Below are 20,839 nucleotides of genomic sequence, written 5' to 3'. Positions count from 1 at the left end.
GGGGCCGCCGCTGGTGCACGGGCTACGAGCGCAGGTAGGTGCACTTCCCTCCGCCCTGGGCTGCTCCCCGTGGAAGGAAAAGTGATTGCCACTCCTCAGCAGCAGCAGGGAAGTGAGGACGGTGCTCACCGGCAGCGGCTGCACAGCTCTTGAGGATGGGGACAGCCACCTGTGCGCCCATCCTGCTGCCCTGGCTGTGTTCTGGAATGGCAAACAGCCTCGGGAATGCCTTGGTGCCCTCCAAGGGGTCTCAGTGATGAGCCAGTGTGGCTGGGGCTCACCTGGATGTTCCACAACTCTCAGGGGAAAGAGGAGGAAACGCCTGGGAGGAAGCCTGTGGTACCTGGCACTTACCAGGCTAGTGGAAAGTGTCCTTGCCCATGGCAGGAGGTTGAAACTAGATGATCTTTGAGGTCCCTTCCAACACAAACTGTTCTGTGATTCTATGAGCAGGGGACAGAGCAGTTCCTTTACACTTTGATATGAACAGTCCCATGAGCAGAGATGTGGCCCTGACCCCACAAACTGCCAGTAAGGGGTGGAGCTACTTCACTGCTTCTTGGCTCAAAGCAGGAGACCACGAGAGCTTGGTAAACCCTTTGGACATTTTGCTGGAGGGGCTTCTGGTTCAGCCTGGCACTTCTGTGATGCTCAGAGTTATTAAGCCAAGAAGGAATTTCTGAAGAGAAGGTCTATCCATTGTTTTTATTCTGAAGGAGCTTTGTCCTCGTGGTGGGCTGTTTCCCGTCTTCAGACAATGTATGGCATCTGTTTCCTATGACCCAGGCACGTTAATGGAATGGCTTATTCACATCACGTGCACTATTCCTGTACTTTTAGATGTCTCCTCCTCAAAGCCCCTCAGTGCCTCTTGTCTCACAGAGCTGATGGCGGGAGCTGGGGCCAAGTGAGGGTTATTGGCTCAAACAACAGCAGATGTGGCCGTGGTGCAGGGGATGGGGTGGTGCAGGACCACCTGTGAGGGCAGGGACTGCTGGGGTGGTGCTCAGCAGGATTTGCTGCAGGGTCACCACCTTCCTTTCACTCCATGAGCTGGACCATGCTCAGACTCACGTCAGAAGAGCAGAGTTGGGCTTGCACAGGTGAACACAGAGTTGGAACATACCCTGAGTTCTTGTCCACCTATCATAGCATCCCTTGAGTTCCCAGCTGGCCAGAGCTGGGAGCTCAGGCAGGAGGCCCTGCGGAAGGAGGGCTCTGGACATGTGTTACAGGACAAATAATGAACTTTTCTTACCTAGCCAGCAGCCAAACCACAACATGCCCAAGCTGCTTCCGTCCTCCACCTGCTTTTCCGGCCTCATTAGGCAGTTACAAGCCTTTACAGAGTACAAATGATAGTTGTCTTTCAAAAAAACATCTTGGACTCAAGACAGCTTTTAAGTCCTGACTTTAGGAATTCCTCCTAACCTGTAATTGCCAGTAATTACCCTGGTGATGAGATCTGTGTCCTGGTAACAAAGGAGCAAACAGAGTCTGACTCTTGGTTGTGTTTTCAGGGAAGGCTTTGAAAGGATGGGTGCCCTGTCTGCTTTGACTTCAAAGGCTGGGAGCTCTTCAGCCCCAGCAGCCCCTTCAGCTCCTTAAAGGATGGGTTTGACATCACAAATCAAGGGATTGAAATGAAATAACTTTCTGTTCTGCTTCATTACAAGTATCAGAACAGCCCAGTGCTAAAACTGTTCCTGTTGGAAACACAGAGCGGAAGCCACTGAGGGATTTCACCCCAGGAGTTGTGAAATCCAGACAGGGAAAGCACTATCAGCAGAGCATTCCTTGGGCAAGGTTTTGTCCCAGATCCCCTCTCTCCAAACTTGTGGGAGTTCCCATTGCAGCAAGCTTTTCCAAGAGCTGGGAGCTGTCCTGCCAAGTTCCCTTGTGCCAGGCAGCTGAGGCAGTGGAGCGCGCGGTGTCGGCGCTCACAGGGATGCTGGAGCTGCTCCAGTTGGACCAGCTCTGGCAGCGTGGGGCTCAGGAAGTGTATTCACAGCTCCAGGATCTGGCCTGAAATTGGCCTCGGTGTCCCTGAGTTCCTGGAGGTGACTGGGAAAAGCAGCATCTGCTCAGTTGGAGCATCCTCGGGCTGCGTTGCTCCGTGTGCCTGGCAGAGGGATGGGTTTGCTCCCGGCTGTGCAGCTTCCCAGTGAGTAATGACAGCAGGTAGCTTTGCTCAGCCCTCCATAGCCAAGCTTGAAGGAATCACAGTGCTATCCCAGAGGGGCTGGAAGGGGATTTTCCAGCAGCAGGACACAGCAGGATTTCCTGGGTTCCATTAGTTCTGGCTCATTCCCCGTTTTCTGCGCCAGGGATTCCTTAAAACAAAGGAAAAGAGAAACACTGAAGATAAAGTATCTCCTGTGTGGCTCTTTCCCGTCTGCAGCACCCAGATACCCAGAGGCACCGAGGCTGTCACAATATTTGCCTGTCCTTGAGAGCTGCCTGGACCAGCTGAAGGGTCTGGAGTGTCCGACAGAGCCGCCCAGGAGGGTGAGACTGAGGCTGCTCAGGGCACTGCTGGGGCACAAGGAGCTCTGAGCTGTCCTACATCACTATTTCTACCTTTTCCTCCCCATTCCTGAGCCTCCTTGTCATGTTCACACCACCCTGCATCCAGCATCTCCCCTTCTCCTTTCTGCTGGGCTGGGCTGGAGAGAGCTCCTGGTACCAAGAGGATCCTGGTGGGCTGGAGCCTGGTGCCTGTGAATTGCTTTCTCAGCTGCTTCTGGAGCACAACAGTTTCCTTCATAATTTGTTAACAGCTCATACAAAACCAAAAAAAAAAATTGGTATCTGCTTTTATTTTCCTCAGCTGTGCTTCCACATTGGCACGCAGGAGTCGCAGAAGGTTTCCTTCCCGGGAATTAACAGTTCACTGTTATTTGGGGTTTTTTCTGTAGGAACATTCAGACAAAATCAAACAACTCGACTAAGTTAGGATAAATATTTTCAGTGGACATGCACAACACATCTGCTGTGCCAAATATTTGTTGTTGTTTGCCTGATTTGCTTTGGTGGAGCAGTTTCATGTTCTGCCAACGGAGCTTTTTAAAAATCGGCTTCAGAAGTATTATCTGTGTTTCAATTCTCACAAACACACAACACCAAATTTCCGGGGAAAAAATGTGTCGCTTTTATTTATTTACGCTTCAGATCAGTCCCTGCTTTACTCCCCCAGCTCCCACCCTGGAGGGAACTATTGGGAGTAGTTAAAGGGACCCTCAGTGTTCCCTGCCAAGCTGTGGAGCCTTGCTGTGTCCAACACAGCTCTTGGAGTAGCTTGGTGTTGCCATCAGGGTTGTGTCAATTTTTTAGCTCGCCAGCCCCTTAGAGACACCTGCTCCTGCTCACTAAAGCAGGAACACCTGTTGTTAAAATTTACATTTCCTTTGTGAGCAAGTAGTGCAAGAGAGGAGCTCAGAGCTGAGAAATAATCTAGAAAAGGAGAAAAAATAATCTGGGGTGCCATGAAAACCTGGGTGTTGTCTCTTATGTTCCTAATTAGAGCAAATTAGGAGTGTTTTCTTAGCATCAGTGATCACTGCCAGCCCACGTGGAAAACAATGGCAGCACGTTTGCAAACCCAGTTCCTCGCTTTGTTTGCACCTGCAGCTACAAATTCTGCTCTTCCCGGTTTCCTTGTCCTGCGGGAGCTTACCTTGGCGGGGTTTTTGTGTTTCAGGGTTGTGTATTACACGGGCTACAGGCAGGTGTACCAGCTGAGGTCCCAGACCACGTACAGGTGCTGCCCAGGGTGGTCTCAGCTCGCAGGGGATGCCGGCTGCCTGCACCGTGAGTGTCGCTCTCCTCGGCTCAACTTCTTTGCTTTTGGCTCATTTCAAGTCCTGTGCCTGCAGAAAATGCTCTAAAAATGTCTTTAAATGTCTTTAAAAATGTGCTGAAAAATAACTGTCATGGGGTTTTTTTAGTTTCATTTTTTTCTGGTGGTATTATTATTATTATTATTATTGTTTCCTTCTGGCTTCTTGGGAAGTGCTGCCTGTTGCTTTCCATTTTTTGAGAATTTCCACATTGCTGCATGAAAGGGTTTCAGGGTTCCAGCCGTTCATCCACTTGCCAAATGCTACTACATGTTTCAAATCAAGCCCAATTTAGTGTTTCCAATGGCGCCACTGGCAGAAGCTCTGGAAGCTCCTTTGAGAAGGTGTGTCAGGGGCTGGGTTTGTTATTTTAAGACTGGCTGAGTTTGGAACTGCCCTGTGAGAGGTTTGGGATCCTGCATCCCTCCCCTTGCCTGCTCCCTCCCGTATCCAGAGGGTGAGCTGGGCTCAGGGTGCTGATTTTGCAGTGTCAGCCTGGAGGAGGGGACACACAGCCCCAGAGGAAGGGGTGGCACTGGTCAGGTCTGGGGTGGAGACCCAGAACTTGAGGCTTTGGGATTCTGTGGCTGGATTCCTGCTCTCTCCCAGTGCAATTCCCTGCCAGACAGAATTCCCTTCCCCCAGCTGGGGGGGAAGCTGCGAGACGTATTCAGGTTTGCACATGATGGGGATGTGCAAATATCAGCCTGTAAGATGATTTTATGCTGTTGTTGCAGAAGACAGATGCAGCTTTATCCCTGTGGGCCCCACATTCCCTATTTCCCTCCAGATTCTCTGCCTGACACAGGAGGCAGCTGCTGTGTCACTCCCCGCTCCTTCCCCTAAACCCTGCGGCCACGTCCAGCTGGGGAAACATTTAACTGGAAACTGCTTCTGAGGTGTTGAGAGCAAAGAAAAACCTCTTGAATCGAGCCGAACTTATGTGTAGAACCAAATGTCACCTCGTGCAGAGCCCTGCATGCTCCCAGTGCTGCGGGGTCAATGCCCTGCCTCGGTGCCTGATTCTTTTCTGATTTGGGCCTTGGAGGTGCTCTCCACGTCCCCCACAGAAAAGCAGCTTGGATTTAAGCAGTAGGCAGGAGAACCAGCAGAGCATTTGGGATCTGAGCTGCCCTGCCATCAGCGGAATCAGAGCCAGCCATGGTCAACTCCATTGTGGATTGGGATTGGGATTGGGACTGACCTCCAAGACAGGAAGATGTCTCCCACAGCTGCTTGCCTTTTGTTCTGTGAAGAGGCCGTCTGTGCCTGCCCTGGGCTTTGTTGCTTGAAGCAAAGGGTTTTTTTTTTTTTAAAAAAAGGGATAAAAAGGTGTTTTAAAAGAAACCCCCAACGGGATAAAAAGGTGTGTCAAACAACCAGTCTTTATTCTTCCTATTCCAAGCTGTGGCACAGGAGAGCAACCCACTGGGGAGAGGAAGCTCCACGGGTGCCTTGTAACCCCCTGTCAGTGAGCAGATAATAACCTCAGCTGAACTCAGAAAAGCACCTTCTGTGATGATTTTTCCTGCCAAGGAAATGAGTAATTCCACACAGGAAGGAAGCAGAGAAAAGGAAATAGAGCTGCTCAGGCCATGCTCTGAACTCATCCTTCTCACCACTGGGGCTGGGAATGGTCCTCACACGCTGCTCACTGCAGGGCTGGGCTGGAGTGAAGAAGAGAAGGACAGCCAGTCCCAAAAGCAGAGTGACAGCAGCCCAAAAACTCCTGCAGGAATTGCTGCTGGGCTGCTGGGGAGGTTGAGGTGGATCATGACCTGAAGCTGGCGAGCTCTGTCCCCGCTCAGCCCTTCAAACCCAGTTGGATACCACTGGTTTCACATGCAGGATGTGCTGTAACCTTGTTTCTGGGACAGAAAAATGGGTGTTTATGTACCCCAAGTGCAACAGGCACAACAGGGAGCTCATCTCTGCTGGCCCTCAGCACAGGCAGGGGCACTTCCAGGGGCAGAAAACAAAATCATGTTGCTCTGTGAATCATCTGAGCCCCTGGGGACAGCAGGAGAGCAGCCACCAGGTTAGGGCTGAGGTGGAGCAGTGGGAATTGTGCTCCCTTTTTCCAGACTCCCACAGGCAGCAGCTGGAGGAGCATCCCACGGGCAAATGGGACAGCTCTGCCTGGCCCCTGCAGGTGCCCCAAGCCAGGGTGTTTGTCCCCATCTCTGGGCTGTCGTGGGGAGCGTGTCTGGGCTCTGTGGAACCAAACCCTCATCCCGAGGAGCTCCTGGGTGTTGGTTTGCAGGGGTGTGATGTCTTTTCCTGCTGGTGGCTTTGGCCTTGACACCAGTGTGTCCTTCTGGAGGAGAGGAGGGGTAGGAAGGTCTGGCAGGGAGCTGTCAGTAACCATCAGTGGGGTGCTGGGGCAGGGGCACACAGCCAGGGGATTGTTTATGGATGTTGGAGCTTTCTCTGGTCGGTGTGTAGCAGTCTGGGGTCAGCCTGTGCTTGCTGCTGTGGCTCTGCTGAATGCCCCAGAGCTGTGCCAGAACATGTCAGCGGGATTTGTGGCCCTTCCTATCTGCCTCCAGAGATCATTGATCGTGTTCCAGGAGCACTGGGGAGGGGAAGGGCATGGCTGCTGACAGTTTAATTAGGGCTGTAGTGCAGTAGAAACTCTCCAGTGAGGATGTCTTGCTCTCTCTTGGGGACTGGCATCTCCTCACTGCAGGGCTCTGTTTGCTCTTTGCTGGTCATCACTTCTCCTTAAAAATAAAAATATCTAGTCGACGTGAGGGGAAATTTTCAGCATTGCAGGCTCGTGTGTAACCAGCCACGGCCTGCTGCCACCTTCTTGTTTGAACATGACAATACTGTCTAACACTGATGGTGATCCTAAACACCGTTATGAGATGGGAGGTCCCAGCACCCTCTCCCAGCTCAGGAGAGTTCTTTGGGCTCTCAGAGCTGGCCTGGTGCCTGGAAGAGGAATTTGCCTTGTTGCAGCTACTGCACTGGATGTACTCACTGTTAGCTGTTGGAGGCTGTTTGTAACAGAACTGGGGTGTCCTCCCCTTCCTCACGTGCAGCTTTGTGTGTCTGAGCTCTTACAGGTGGGGAACTGGACACTGCAGAGCTCTGGGGACAGTACTGGGAGGGTGTCGCTCTGCTGGGAGCAAATAGCTCAGAAAGAGATGGAAAATTTCACAGATACAAAGATCTCACCGATCTCAAAGAATGTTTTTGGTCCTCTCCTTGTGTGCCCTCTGAAATGGTGACAGCTGGCCTTGCTCCTGCCACCCCTGGGGCTGTCAGGGGTGAAGGCACAGAGCCCTGTCCCTGGCAGGATTCTGTCTTTTGTCCCTTCTGCTGACACCAGAGGGTGAGGATTTGTTGCCTTCCATTGCCCTCTGTCCTGGACCGTTCATCTCTTTGGGAAGGAGAAAGGTCAGACGTCAAGGCACCCTTTGCATTTTTAGGATGGCATCAGCTTCTTTACCTGCCTGATCCCTGATAATTTAACTCTCAGACTGAGCTGCCTGGTTTCAAGTGGCCTCTGAGATTCTACTTAAATTCCACCTGGGTTCAATAACACAGGTAAAGCCCTCGGTGATTAGGGTGAGGGGCATGTCAGGTAATCTCTGTGATCTCCACTTTCAGCTGGAGATGTTGAAAAGCTGAGTCCCACTGAGTCTGGAACTCTTGATGTGAGTGGAAGAGCTGCAGCTCAGCCACCCACAGCCTGTCTGTGCTCTTGGGCCAGCTGCTGGCACCTTCAGAAAGGACATGGTGAGGCAGAAAGGCACCAAGGAGAGCTGTGAAGAGGCTGAAGAGGAGACCTTTACTAGATTTAGTGCAGGTGACACTGTCACTGTTGCAATGTGACCTGGAGAAGCTCAGCCTGAGCTGTTGGTCTGAAGCTGGTCTAAGCTGTCTTTAACTCAATTTTTTATCCAGGTGAGATCCTGCTGTCTTCTGATTTTCAGCTCAGGTGGAGGTAAAGCCTGGCCCTAGGTAAGAAGGAGATTAATGCTCGTTTGAGGAAGCATCGGGGTCTGAGACATGATGAAAACCCATGGGAGCATCCCCAGTGCTGAGCAGAAAGCAGCTGAATTGTAATTGCCTCATTAAAAGAAAAACTTCTGTTAGTCACAAACGGCCCGTGAAAGGCTCCAGGGGGAGTTACCCCACACCGAACTGGGTTTCTTTCTGCCAACTCTGCCGAGTTTCCACCTGGTGAGAAGGGAAGGAACGCACAGGGGGACCTGCTGTGCTTGCTCTGTTGGCACAGCCCTGGAGCCTGGCATAACCGTGGAGCCTGACACAGCCCTGGAACCCAGCACAACCCTGGAGCCTGGCATAGCCATGGAGCCTGACACGGCCCTGGAACCCAGCATGGTCCTGGGGGCTGGCACAGCCCGGGAGCCTGGCATAGCCATGGAGCCTGACACGGCCCTGGAACCCAGCATGGTCCTGGGGGCTGGCACAGCCCGGGAGCCTGGCATAGCCATGGAGCCTGACACGGCCCTGGAACCCAGCATGGTCCTGGGGGCTGGCACAGCCCGGGAGCCTGGCATAGCCATGGAGCCTGACACGGCCCTGGAACCCAGCATGGTCCTGGGGGCTGGCACAGCCCGGGAGCCTGGCATAGCCATGGAGCCTGACACGGCCCTGGAACCCAGCATGGTCCTGGGGGCTGGCACAGCCCGGGAGCCTGGCATAGCCATGGAGCCTGACACGGCCCTGGAACCCAGCATGGTCCTGGGGGCTGGCACAGCCCGGGAGCCTGGCATAGCCATGGAGCCTGACACGGCCCTGGAACCCAGCATGGTCCTGGGGGCTGGCACAGCCCGGGAGCCTGGCACGGCCATAGAGCCTGTCACAACCCCAGAGCTGGCACAGCCCTGGAGGCCAGCAGAACCCTGGAGCCTGGCACAGCCCTGGAGCCTGGCATGGCCCTGGAAACCTGGCACACCCCTGGAGCTCAACATAGACCTGGAGCCTGGCACAACCCTGCACCCTATAACAACCCTGGAGCCTGGCACAGCCCCAGAGGCTGGCACAGTCCTGGAGCCTGGCATAACCTTGGAGCCCAGCACAGCCCCAGAGCCCGACCACGTGCACCATCATGGGGCAGGCAGCTCAGGTTTGTGGCACAGGTTGGAAGGCTCGGCAGGAAATGTGTCCGGCTGACAGTTTAACTTCCCTGAGAGGCGGCTTTGCTTTGTCCATCGCCTCCTGGCTGCTGGAGGCTCATTGTTTAGTCAGCTGAAAGGCTGTGACTGAACTCCTGAACCTCTTGCCTGCTGGCTAAAGGTCCATCATGGGCTCCCCTGGGAGCCCATCTCTGCCCAGGCAGGGGGTGGCTGGGCTGTACCTCAGGGAGCCCAAACGTTTCTTTTCTTCATTGCTCGTTGTCTTAAATCAGTCTCATGTCTCCGACTTCCCGAGGATCCTGCCTCGCTGAACCCTCACAAAGGACACTGCCTGAGCACAAGGCGGTGATGCTTCCCATAATTTATTCTTTCTCTCCCGTTTCCCCGAACAGTGTCATTACCCTTTTCCCAAATTTCATCGCATTAAACTCTGTCGCTCTGAATTAGGAGCTCGTTGGCAGGAGGCCTGGAGGGCACGGAGGGGGAGCCCCGCAGCCCCCACCCTCCCCCGGGCTGGGAAGTAGGTTATTATGATTTCCACTCGGTATGTGCCAGCCTGCAGCACAGAGCAGGGAATTGTCCAGCTCATTCAGGAAATCTGGGGCACTGCCAAGAATAACACCCCTGTCTTCTAACCCCTGATTTGTGTTGCTGAAATTGCTTCTAATATTTTCCATTGTTGTGCTTTGGGTCTCGCTGAGCTGCTCGGAGAGCCGAGTGCTGCCGGCGAGTTGGGCACCCTGGAGCCAGGCTTGGCTCTGCTGGGACCCTCATGAAAATGTGGTTTCTAGGTGTTTAAGGTGAAAGATTCAGGAAAAACCAAGCCACTTTGTAATTTGGCTGGGCAGCCCATTCTGTCTTACGGTGCTGAGGCCTGCAGGAAAGGACTAAAAGAAAAGACAGCCCCTCTTGCATGACCAGAGCTGGGAAAACCTGGAGGCTGCAGCCCTGGAACACCTTGGCACACACCTGGAGATGGGAAGTTGTTCCTGCCTCGCTGTGCAGGGAAGTATTTGCAATCCACAGACATCAGGGCTCAGCTGAGCAGGGTGCTTGGCAAAGAGCTTCCCAAGTTCCAGTGCTCTGCCAGCACGGGATTGACATGGGATCACTGCAGTCCCCAGGGATACGTGGCCATGGAAAGCGACTAAAGCGTTAGATGAGAAGATAACTGGCTTTGTGAAGCAGCATTTCATCACGGGCTCATTAGTTCAGGGAGACGAGTGTTAGGGCTTCAATGCTACCTTTGTGTTATAAATAATCCTCTCTTCTGCAGGGAGGGGGTTTGAAAAATCATCAGGTCCTTAAAAGAGCCAACACTGAGGCTCGAGGATTTCGGCTCCAGTGCATGGAAGGTGCAAAGTTGGTGGTGTTTGGCCTAACCCAGGATGTCCCTGTGTGGTAAAAGAATTGATAGAAGAAAGGTCCTTTAAGCAGGTACATAGCTCTGTCTGGCAAGAGGGTGTGTCTTGGTGGCAAATGTGAATATTTGGAGAATGGCACATTCACCTAAACCTTCAGCAAACCTCCCTAATCACAAAACCTCCCCAGTCAGCACCAGCTTTGGCAGAAGGTGTTGTGTGAGCCAGGAGCAGGATTTAGCACAGAGGAGAAATCAGGAAGTCAATTGTGTTCCTGTAAGAAAAAACAGAGCCAATATTTGATGTCTGGGGGATTCAATAGTGGGAACTCAGTAGCGTGGTTATTAGATTTCCATCTACTGCAGGTTAGAACTGATTTTTCAGGCGTGACAAGTTGACACCCACCAGCTTTGGGTTCCTTTTGGAAAGGTAATCCCTGCCCTTTCCCAGCTTGGATTTCGTGTGGCTGCCTCAGACTTTTGAGTTGTCTTTGACAATTGGTAACTTTGCAGATTTATCTCCTGGTGTGCACAAGCTGTCCTGCCCCAAAAGTGCAACCCCTGCCTTGCACTGTTTCCATCTGTGATCCCTTTTTCTCTGAGTGCACAATTAGTGTTTTGGAGCCAGCGTGGGGTGTTCTGTGCCAAGAATTTTGGAGCCATTTTGGAAGCCTGCGCGGGGTGCCAGTTATAATGACACAAAATGAAATGTGTTAATCACAGACCTGCTTTTTCTGTCACTAATTAGTTACAGCTTTAGCTGGAATGGGAAGAGAAGCCAGGGGGGCTCCCAACTTGCAAATAGGAAGGAGAAGCTGCAGCCAGCACAGCCCATGTGCGATGGGGACCCTCAGTTCAGTGAGTGCTGCTGTAATTGTTGCCAGGTGGTCCCAGATTGTACGAGGGGTTGTAATTTAATCATAGCTTTGTATGTTTAGTTGGTAACTGACCTGAAGGCCCTGTGACACCATTGGTGGCTGCAGTGTGTTCCTTCCTGGGATGCATCAGCTGGAATAGATTGGTCCCCACGGCTTCTCTTAGCCCACGGCTCTCCACAGTCCAGCCTGGGCTCAGCAGAGGGTTGGGGTGGGAGAGTGGGAGCTGCTGGACCAGGTGTATCTTGCTCTGTGTCATCAGTTGATGCTCTTTGTTCCAGGTTTGCCAGGTTTTTGTGAGATGTATTCCCATTGCTCTTGGAGTTTGTAGCAGTTTGTTCAACGAAAAGTGGAAGGAAAAGAGGAGGTGAGAGAAAAAGAATGAGGAGGAGAGGAGCTGGCCGTCACTGCAGCTCTGTCCAGATCAGTGAACAGAGAGAAAATTTCATTGTCCAAATCTTTAAACAGATTCAGAGAGGAAGATGGATGCTTGTTCTGCGTCCTTACCCCCCGACAAAGCACCACACACGTGACAGTGCCCCTGCTCACAACGTTTCTGCTTTTGAGATCAGCATTTCCCAGGGGCAAATATAAACCATGAACTGCATTTCATGAGTTATGAGAAGTACACACTTCCCTGGAAAAACCATAACCTTGTTTGTGGGTTTATGGGGACGATTTGGAAAGGTGGATTTCAGAAGCCTAATTGAGCATTCTGTGTCTCTGTGTCCATTTTACACTCCGCTGGGTGAGAACAGAGAAACGTGGCTGCTGAGGCTTACTTACAGTTTAGCTCCATTTCATCCTCTGGGCCGCCCGAAGGTGACGCACGTTGGGGTAGCCAGCTCCCGGCAAAGCCCGGTGCAGAGGTGGGAGCAGCTCCCAGCAGATTGTTCCAGAAAGATCCCTCCAATTTCAACACAAGTAACTTGTATTTGTTGCCTCGAGATCTTGCATGAGTCATTTTCTGACTGTTTTACCTACTTGTTGGCTGGAAAAGCATCATCTCACCACAGCCCTGATGTCTCCTGTGAGTTCCCAAGGAAAGCCCTTAGACATCCCCCGAGGTAATTTCCTTCCTGTCCTAAATGTTGAGACTTTGTGCATTGAGCACCGCACGGTCAAGCAGAAAAAAAATCAACTTTCCCAAACGATTTGATGGTGGTTTTTTATCACTACTCAAGTGTTCTCTGGGGCTGTGGGCATGTCACCAGTGGTGGGGTGTTTGCCCTTCCGATGGTGAGTCATCCTCTTCTTCCCCCTTGCCTGTGGTTACGGCATTTGTCTCAACGGTGGGAGCTGCCGAGAGGGATCCTCGCAGCTCTGTCACTGCTCCTCTGGCTTCCAGGGCCCTCACTGCCAGCATGGTAAACAGCCCTGCCAAATTCCTCCTATAACTCCAAGCTGGAAGAGGAGAGGCTTTGGAGTGAGGGATGCCCTGATTTATTTATGTTTTATCGTCGCTGTTGTTTTATCTGCAAAGCTCCAACAATCTCCTCTCGGCTTTCGTGGTGTTTGGGGAACTTGGATGTTTGGAAAGGAAACACTTATCGTGACTTGCTGTGAAGCACAGCTCCATGCTGTACAATAGCCTTTATTCCTGGCTGCCATCCGCAGTGGGATTTGCTGGAATCAGAGAAGGAAGCTGATTAAATTTGGGTCAAACAAAGGAACCCTGGGGTCACGGCCTGTGGGGCGAGCTGGGCCCGGGGCAGCGTGGCAATGAGTGCCACCTTGGAAAGGAACGTCCTCGTATCTTTGGCCAGGCTGCATTTTGGGGCTGCTAAGCTTTATTTAATTAACCTTTGTGTGATATTCAAACTCCCTCTTGAAGGTTATTGAGTTTCCTATGTTTGGTGGCTCACAGATGTTCTGGTTTGGGGACGTGGTAGTCCACAGCAAAAAACCCCTAAAAGCTGGGATGTTCCCTGGGCTGAGAACATGTTCCTTGGGCTGCAGGGACACACGGTTGTCTCTCTCCTCCCTCTCACTGCTGGGTCTGCCAGGTCCAGGGCAGTGCTGACTGCTCACATCATCTTCAGATGATGCTGATTTATAGCAGCAAATTAAAGAGTGAGACTTCTTTTCTTTACCATCCATGAGTTCCTTGAGTCTGTTCCTTCTGAGACCCACGGTTCTGTCGTCTTTTGGAACCAGAGATGTGTGGAGGTAGGGGAGCTGACCTGGAAGGGCTGGAGAGGAGCATTTTATCAAAACCTGGGACTTCCCTAACCCTGAGTAATCAGAACCAAGGGCAGAAAGGTGAGGTGTGAATCAATCAGTGCAGGCAACACACACGTCCTCTCTTGTCCAAGCTGGTGGAGTCAGTGTTGGGTGTTTCCCTGTGCAGAACCCAAGAGGTGAAAAGCATTTTCACATTTGGAAATGTTCAGCAATTCCCACAGTTATAATTGGCTGCAGCTTTGAAAATAAACCACACATTTTGGAGACCCCCCCAATATTTTATTAAAAGGGAAATGATTGGCTTGATTTGGAGGAGAGGAAAATACTGGAGTGGCACTGACATTACCTGCCTTGCACAAGGGACCTGAAGCTGGGGCTTTGGGTCCAACACGCCTGCCAGGTTTTAAATAAATGTCTGAGATCCTGAATATCTGTTGTCAGGTCCCACTGTCCACATTTTGGCAGAGGGGAGGAAATGGGCTGTGAAAAAGGGATGGCTGAGGATACACAAGGACACAAATTATGGCTAAGCTACCTCAAGTTAAAGGAAGAAACCAGTCCAAACTCTGGTATTCTGGAGTGAACTAATTACAAGGAACAGGGAAGAATGTGGAGGGGATAAATCATTCCTTGTGCTGCTTGTCCTCAGTTTGTAAAGCATTAATTGTCCTATTGCCTCCTGGCAGAGCAAAGCCCAGCTGAACCAGGAGCATTCCTCTGCATTTGCAACCTCAAATTCTTTTCATTCTCAGGTGAATTATATTTCACACCCAGGGCAGAGATGATTCCCCATCATCCCATTCCCTGCCATCCCATTCCCTGCCATCCCCTTCTGCCAGACAACATTTTGCTGTTTCCCAAGCCCATCATTTGTAAAGGTCTGAGCATTTTCATTACCTGCAGGTGAAGGACAGATACAGACCCAGGGGACTGGGGACAGTGTTCATTTTGCAAGCACCTTGAGGAAACTTTTCTGACTTTCCAGTTTCATTTTAACTTTTGTTTCCATCCTGCTTTTAAAGAGACGTTGCCCCTGAAAAATTCCACAAGACCAGTGAAACAGCTGTATTAGCCCTAGCTTGCAAAAAAATTTTTCTTTTGTCTGTTGCTTGATGCCTTTTGTTATTTGTAGCATTTTTCAAAACCCGCAGTCCTTGCCACAGAGAATGTGATGATGGAGGATACAGGAAGGCCCCAGTCACAAGATCATCCTTCCCTTCATTTCTTACTGACTCCTGTTAATGGTTCTTTTTGGCAAATACTTTTTCTGGACAGATTTCTTGTGGAAACCTAATTGTCTGGATTCTCATCTTCTCTTTCACTGTTAGAAGTGCTCTGGGGGGTTGGCTTTGCTCATCAGTCAACATTTGTGCTGGATTTTCCTAATAGGATGAGAGGCTGCTTTGGGGAAGGACGCCTCGTCAGTGACTCATTCTTTCCTCATCTGTCACCTGTCAGAGGAACCATCCTGGTGTTTGAGGTGATGGTACCTCCTTGAGAAAGGATGGAGCTGTGGAGCACTGGGCTGGAGTGGCTCTGGAAGTGGGCAGGATGAGGCTGTTTGGTGAAAAGGACATGAAAATAACCAGTGTGAGCGAAGCTGTGATACTCCATGTGTCACTTGTCTTCAAGAAATCCGGGTCTGATCCGAATGGAACCGTTTTTTCTTGCTTGGAAAGAAATACAGACGTGTTTGCTTTAGAGGCAGGACGCTCCCTGTCCTGGCCAGACTCCTATCAGAGCTTTCAGCACGGGATATTTTTGCTGGCCAGCCCCAAGCAGCAGCAGACGGGTGTTTACCCTGGCGGGGCAGCCAGCGGTTCCCCAGTGCTCGCCTTCCAGGGTGAGGTGCTGTCCTTCCTGCTCTCCTGAGTGCTGACAGCGAGGACATTCGCTCACTCTCTGGGTTAGATCCCCTCGTGGTGAAGGCAGAGCCCTCGGTGGGGCTGTGTGAGCTCTTGCAGGAAGCTCTGCAGAGCATCGCGTGGGCCCGTCTGGGTTTCAACGCCTTTTCTGTTGCCTCTTGGTGGTTTTTGATCCTGTCACACGCTGTCAGTGTAGAAATTGGTTTTTTTTCCTGCCATCAGGTGGGCTTTGCTTTGCAGCAAACTGCGGCAGAGGTTGAGCTGGACATAATCACAGTGACCACTGATTGCTTTTGAGCTGAGGAAGCAGCCGGGTTGTCCTGAACTCCTTTTTGGTATCTTCCACCCTTGGTAGATGAAAGGGTTGTAAATGGAATATTCAGAGTTTGGGGTGAAGCTCCATTTAGATCTCCCTTTTGGGGGCTTGATGTAAATGACCTTTCAGTGCAGGCTCGTTGCTGGAAGGAGGGGATGGATGTTGGAGAGCCTGGGCTCTGCTCCAAGCCTGCCCAGCCTTCCTGGGAATCCTTGGACCACCCAGCGCTCTGGGGTCTGCTGCTGGTGAACCCATCGGACCCCAGTGAGTGCAGCAGAGCGGGACCTGTGTGTGTGGGAGGTGGCTGTGCCCGGGGCTGTGGAGGTGGGTGTAATTGCATCTCCTGCTGTAAATCAGCTGCTCGGCTTCACCCTTCGCTTACTGGAACCTCCCAGCAGAGTGGATCGTCTCAGCAACACTCAGGCTCTCGGGGCTCTGATGTGGGAACTGCGCCTTGCCGGGGGGGCCGGGACCGTTCCTAATTAGCCCAGCTGTGTTTTGAAGCATGGGCCAGCCCAAGCCTCCTTTGGCTCGGCACAAAGGAGACGTCAGCTGTGGCGAGCAGGGCCGTGATTAGTGTCGGTGCCTGGAGGCCAGCTCGGATGGCTTTGTGCCCCACCGCTTCAGGAGACCATTATTGTCTCTTTCTTTTATAGCACTGCCCTCATTTACCCAGCCTTTGACGTGCCCTCGGTGGTGCTTGATTGACGAAGGACCTGATTTCTCCTGCTAATCGCTCCGAGCTGTTCAGTTGGAAGCCTTTGGGTGTGTTAGGGCTGGGAGAGAGGGGTTTGCTGGAGACCAGAGAAACATGGGACTGTGAAACACTCGAAGTCAAAACAGGAAGGGTTTAGTCTTTGGAAGCAAAGGAAAGCACAGGCAGTATTTTCTTGGATTCAGGAGCCAGATGCTCTTTCCAAGATGGAGAGACTCGCGTGACAGCGCCGGTTCAGGCTCAGGTGACTTCCCCAGTCCAAGGAGAGCCCGGTGCAGACTTCAGAATGACGGTAGCAAGATACTGTGATCGATGCTTCCTGGGCTTGCAGTTCATGAGGCCAATTTAAAATCTGTTTTGTGGAATTAAATGGCTGCAATTGTTCTTCAGCTGTCAGTTCATTGGAGAGAATCCACAGTTAATAATACCAGGGCTAAATTAAGCAGAGCACTTCTCCAGCAGCCAAGAAGTCCGAATACTTTTATTTATAAGCAGCCTCCTGATTCACAAGGTTAGCCTTCTGCCGGGAGGGGAGAGCAGCCTGAGGCCAGAGGAGATTCCTCCTGGGATTTTATTTTGGCTCAGGAAGGCAGTGGAACAAGGGCGGCTTGTGCAGAGCTCGGCCGCGTCCTGTGCTATCGGCTTGTCCATCAGCCAAGCGCGGTATTTAAGAGCTGGCAAACAGGTAGAGCTGAGCTCTTTGAAGAAATCTGTGAGAGGAAACAAGCCAAGGCGATGCAGGGGCGTATTCAGCTAAAAACCATCTTTTGTAAAGGGAGTTTGGAAGAAAAGAGAAAATGTGTTGGAGCTGGGGGGAACGTCTGTTGTTGTACCTGCAAAAGAAATGTCCTGGGACTTGTACCCGTGGGATGACCCCAGGTCCAATGTCCATCACCCACTTGTTGGTCAATCACAGCGCCATTCATGGCACCCACCACCGCCTCTGGCCTCCACGTAACACAGGGCAGTAACTCTGTGAATAACTGAGTAGTTCATACGATTGGAGTTTTCAGAGGTGAACTGGAGTACGGCAAGGAGCCCTTTGGATGTGTATGAAGCTGTCCAGCTCTGGCCAGCTCCATCGGTGAGTGATGGAGCACGTGCAGAGGCAAAAGAATTGCCGGCCATTCGTTTAAAGGAACGCGATAGTGGGTGAAACAGAACTGAAATCTGATGGGCTTCAGTGGATTTGAAATACAGCTGGCTTTGGTCTTTTCAAGCTTTCCTTGGGCTGAGCTCAAGAAATAAGGATTTCATGATCATTTAAAAGAGATTATCATATTGGGTGGAAGAAAAGATACGGCTCAAGTCCTTTGGATGAGTTGTAACCCTGTGCTTAGGTTTTGGCAGATAAATCAGAGCGGAATCTTTTCACTGATTTGAAACTTTACTGCTCCTTGTGTTAGGGTCTGTCAAGGGTAAGAAAACTGGGAAGGAAATGACTCCTTGTGCCACCTGAAGAAGACAAAACCCCTGCTTTGTTTTGAATGATGGGTACCTTGGGCCAAGTCATGTGAAGTGCTGGATGGCATCTCCAGAGTGCTGCATCCCCTTCCGTGAGAGCTGAAGCTCCCCGGCACCTCCCGTGATCCCTCCTCTGCCGCGGCAGCGCCGGTCCCGTGGCAGAGCCACAGCCCCCGCTCTAATCTCCCTGCAAGGATTTCCTTGGGGCTTCCCAGCCAGCTGTGACCAATTAAACAGGGGCCGTGGCTGCAAAGCCTCAGCCACTTGCAGAGCGGAGCGAGGGCTGCTCAGGGTTTATGGTTCTGAGAGCGGCGAGGTCTGCCCGAGGTGTTTTCTTCCCGTAAACCACCCGTGGGAAGCCAGGCTTGTGAGCTCAGAGGTGAGTCAAGGGACATTTATGGAGGAGAATGGATTATTTTCCAGGCAATGTGAAATGCTCCAGTGTAACTGGACCACTGGGATCCCATCGTGTAATTGGTAATAAGAAGGATTTGTTACATGAATGCCAAGTAGACTGGATTAAAGCTGAGTTCTTGGATTGTTTCTGGAGAGGATTGAGCCCATCCCCCTGGTCAGGTAGCCAAGGACCATTCCAAGCTCACAATTCCTCACCCATTACTGGTTTCTTGCAATGAGAGAGAACATGATTGTGAGCGAGACACCGAGATCCTCAGGTCTTCAGTGAATTCACAAAAGAGAAATGACAGGCCACAGCTTAACTCCCTGACTGTGACAGAACCATCGAATCCTTTAGGTTGGAAAATACCTTTAAGATCAAGTCCAATCATTCACCGAATCTTCCCTTCTTTTCAAAGGATCTGCTGCAAATCAGTGGTGTGGGAGCCATGCTAGCCATGGGCACAAGGGCCAGGTTCCAGCCAAAATAGGAGGGTTGGTGAGCGAGATGAGGAGTGAGGGCCAGAGCAGGAATGAGAAGCATTGCTGCAAAGCTGCCTGGAATTTGTAGAATTAATTTACGCTCAAACACACAGCCCACTCTGCAATAAATCATTGGTATGTTATGCTTTCCTTTTCTCGGTTTGGAAAGGTTGGAGAAAACATTTTTTTAAATTCATTAAGTGCTGCCTTCTCTGAGGCATCGTTTTAAAGCCGTGTTCTCTGGCAGGTGATAACATCTTCAAGCAGCCTCTGAAGTGCCTTATCCCCACCTCAGCAACTGGTTTTCCTCTCGTTTTTTCCGTGTGTGTTGTGTTTCTGTTTCCTCTCCCATGCTGCATGGGCTCAGTGCAACAGTGTAATTGGTTTAATAATTCAGAAACAATCACATGTTGAGGTTCCAGTCATTACAAATACCTTTTTTTTTTTTTTTGGGAAGATGCTCAGAGAATTCCCTCCCCAGAGGTTTAATCCATGTGAGTTATATGAGGAAGGGAGGACACTTTTCATATATCCTTGATCCAAATTTCAGTGCATGCGAGTTCCTGTTGTGCAATGGAGTTTTTCTCTTGGGCTGGAGCTTGATGTTCTGAGCAGCCTGGACCCAAACTGAGTTGTTTCATAGTGGAGGAGGAAATCTCCCACTAACAACCCCCACAGAGAAATCCAGGTGGCACCAGCCAGTGAAGGAGCTTTTTATGGTCACTTTTTCCCATTTTACAAAGTTCAAATGGAAAATATTACCCTGGAAAATGGGAATCCTCCTGCATCAGTGGCACCAGGATCAAAGCACCAGCTCAGGGAATTTGTTCCTCTGCAGCTTCTTCATCATGGAATTATAGAACTACAGAGTACCCTGGGTTGGAAGGGACCCACATGAACCATCAAAGCCACGCCGGAGCTGTGTTGTCGTGACCCTGGGACTGGTTCTCCCTGCACATTCCTCAGCAGAGGAATCTGGAGGCTACAAGGAGAGTCCAGGGGACCCTCACCATTCTGGGCTGAGATTCCCCAGTCCCAGCGTGGCTGGTTTCCTCCCAGACACACTTAATTTTATGGGGCTGCCGTTTCCCGTGGCTCGGCTCGCAGACAGTGACACATGTGCTGTGTGTAACGGTGCAGCCGCTTTTCCCTTGCACAATTCAGTGTTTGTGGGGCCTTTGCAGCCCCTCCACATTCCCGCTGGCCACAGGGGCACCTGTTAGACCCTCGCTCTCTGTAAACCAGCCAAAACCCAGTTTTGGAGGCCAACAGGTGTTTCTGGTTTGTGGTATGTTAATGGATGTTGATTGCCTGTCTTCCCGCCTCTCCAAGCCAATAAACCCATGGATCTGGAAACCCTCCACTCCACGCTGGAGCAGCAGGCCCGGCACGGGATGCCAAGAGGACAAGCAAGTTCCTTCTCCACGGCAGGCGTCAGGCAGGCTCACGGGCTGGGCGCTGGGGCTGCTGGCCCTGAGCTGCTCTCCGAAGTCATTCCTTTGTGGTTGACTTTCCATTTTTCCTGGAATGTTGGCTGGAAAGCCAGGCACGCTGCGGCTTTCCCGGCACTGCCATCGCCGTTGGGTTTTGTCTTGCACGGGGCTGTGCGGGGCTGGTCCAGCCCCATGAGTGGCCACCAGTAGGTTGGTGGTGGAAGAAGTTTTTGGTGGTTTTTGCCCCACTGAGGACGTCTGCCTTCAATCATGGCACCTCCACGAGGTCTTGTTGGTGGCAGAGCCACAACCTTGGTTTGAGGTGGGACCCTGCTGCAGATGGGCTCTGCTAATGCAACAACAAGTAGAATAACCTGTGTTTGCTGGTTAAAATAGCGATTCTTTTCCTTTAGAGTTTGATGTGGCTTGCTTAAAGACTGGCTAGACCATTCCCAGAGGTCCAACCCAGCTCTGCTCACCAGGAGCTGTTTCGAATCACGGATAATGGGAGTCAGTTCTGTGATTCATGGTCCTGACCTGACTGTCAGAGATCAAAGGGCCAAACTAACCGAGCCTGGTGAGAGAAAGGCAGCGGCCGGCGGGGGCTGGGCTGCCCTCACTGGGTTGAGTGGAGAAAGGGGCAGGAGGGTTCTGAGCAGTTAGAGAGGATCCGGGGATACTGTGCCTTTCCTTGGCGTGCCACTGTGTTGGGTGAGGGGTGTTGGATTTCAGCCCCGCCGATGTGGAGGCGATGGCTGCCAGATGTGTGTCATTAGAGGATACCTCTCCTTACCA

At 51.5% G+C, this 20,839-nt stretch overlaps 1 protein-coding gene across 1 annotated transcript in view; it reads left to right on the top strand.

Annotated features, from left to right (window-relative positions):
* Positions 1-2: 2 nt before the first annotated feature.
* The window catches only part of MEGF6 (multiple EGF like domains 6), a gene marked incomplete at its 5' end in the record, with an annotated part of 73,346 nt that continues 52,509 nt past the window's right edge, over positions 3-20,839 (top strand). Inside the window, 2 exons of the mRNA XM_017743984.1 lie at positions 3-34; positions 3,701-3,810. Coding sequence (XP_017599473.1) covers positions 3-34; positions 3,701-3,810 — 142 coding nt within the window. The remainder of the gene's footprint in view (positions 35-3,700; positions 3,811-20,839) is intronic.

This window comes from Corvus brachyrhynchos, unplaced genomic scaffold, assembly GCF_000691975.1.
Source record: "Corvus brachyrhynchos isolate BGI_N302 unplaced genomic scaffold, ASM69197v1 scaffold68, whole genome shotgun sequence".
Classification (NCBI taxonomy): domain Eukaryota; kingdom Metazoa; phylum Chordata; class Aves; order Passeriformes; family Corvidae; genus Corvus; species Corvus brachyrhynchos.
Note: the sequence above shows the minus strand (reverse complement) of the source record. Positions and strands in the feature narration are given on the sequence as shown.